Consider the following 1,558-nt stretch of genomic DNA (forward strand, 5'->3'; position numbering starts at 1 on the left):
AGAAAAAAAAAAAAACAGGGATAATTTCCTTCACTGAATCAGCACGTCACCAGGTGCCTGAACCCTGACTGAAAACGGTGAGTAAAAGGAACAGCTGGATTCAGTCACCTCCATCCAGGCTATAAGAGGTTTTATAAAATCTTTCAAGTATAGAAGTAACTTTGGCCTTGGGACAAAGAAAGCCTTAGCAGTAGCCAAGCTCTTGAGAGAATTATTTATTCTGCTGCTGTTACATACATTCATTACTAAAGTCAAATGCCAAGAAGGGACGACAGTTAGAGGCTGTACAGCAAGTAACTCAACCTACTCATAGAGGGATTTAAATGAGGAAAGGAGTCTACAGGCCAGTCTATGTTACATCCTTGGAGAGCAGCATGAAGAAAGTACAAAGCCCATGGTGGGGAAAAAAGTAGGACTGAAGTTGATGGTATGGGAAGACCAGGAGTTAAAGGCAGTAAAAGGCACTGAGGGCGAATGAGGAGAGAGGTTTGCAAGGCCTGGAAGCTACAGACAAGAAGTTGGGAAGGACTGTGGAAGAGTAAAGAGCAGAGCCAAGGAGTAATTCAAAAAGTGTAGGTGTATGACACGGTCCTAGCAACAGGAAAGGATGAAGATCTCACAGCTGAGGTAAGGAAGCCAGAGAAAAGGCATTTGCAGTAACCCACTAAAAGTATTTTCCCTCTTAAAATATGGCCACTGCTAGGATTGATTTTTTTTTACTATGATCATTTTTTTTTCCAGGAACATACTTGCAAGTAAGCAGTCTTTAGTAGCACTGCATTTATTTGAACTACATAGCCACATGGTGGAGATGGGAAGAAGGGATTTCACTTACCCTCCAGGGGTTCTTCCACTTCCTGTTCTATCTGCTTGAGTTTCCCATCTTTTGTGAGCTTTTCAGTGAAGATATCGGATGGTACCAGTTCTCTTATGGTCTCACCATCATCTTCAGATTTTGCAAGCCACCTTTCGCATGGAAACGTAATGGTTTCTGAACCCTGGACTCACATGAAAAAGGTATTCTCTTGTTACATGGAGATGACATAACAGCTTGGGCACAGTCATGGGCTGGCAAGTATAATGAATCTGTACACACATATGTATGCACATGACAGATTAAAAACTGCTAATTGCAACAACCAAGACATGCGCATATGGAGCAAAACAGAACAAAGCACACCTTTAACTAAAAAACCCTCCTTCTGGTTATTCAGTACCCGAATTTACCCTCATTCAAATGCAACTGCAAGAAGCAACAGATATTGTCTGGTAGGCAAACTAAAAAAAAATAAACTCCCCAAAATACTCCATAAGGATTGCTGGTGTGATCTAATAGGACTTTTCGTTCTCCATTTCCAGTGGGATCCAATACCTGATCCTACAAACACTTCCCACTGAAGCTGTGTTTCATGAAGGGTAGGCAGACTTTTGAAACCCTCTCTCAATCTCCCTTCTTCAAGCACTGCTCCCTCCGAAGTCAATGGTTTCTCTGGCATCAGTACTTCAGGATTTGGCCCTATAATTCTATGACTTGAGATGACTGTCAGATCATTCCCAC

General features: G+C 42.0%; 1 protein-coding gene across 1 annotated transcript in view; it reads right to left on the reverse strand.

Moving 5' to 3' along the window:
* The window catches only part of LOXHD1 (lipoxygenase homology domains 1), a 156,175-nt gene that overhangs the window by 123,102 nt on the left and 31,515 nt on the right, over positions 1-1,558 (reverse strand). The window contains exon 11 of the mRNA XM_019518294.1: positions 836-998. Coding sequence (XP_019373839.1) covers positions 836-998 — 163 coding nt within the window. The remainder of the gene's footprint in view (positions 1-835; positions 999-1,558) is intronic.

Source organism: Gavialis gangeticus, unplaced genomic scaffold (genome assembly GCF_001723915.1).
Source record: "Gavialis gangeticus isolate Ggan-Ray unplaced genomic scaffold, GavGan_comp1, whole genome shotgun sequence".
Classification (NCBI taxonomy): domain Eukaryota; kingdom Metazoa; phylum Chordata; order Crocodylia; family Gavialidae; genus Gavialis; species Gavialis gangeticus.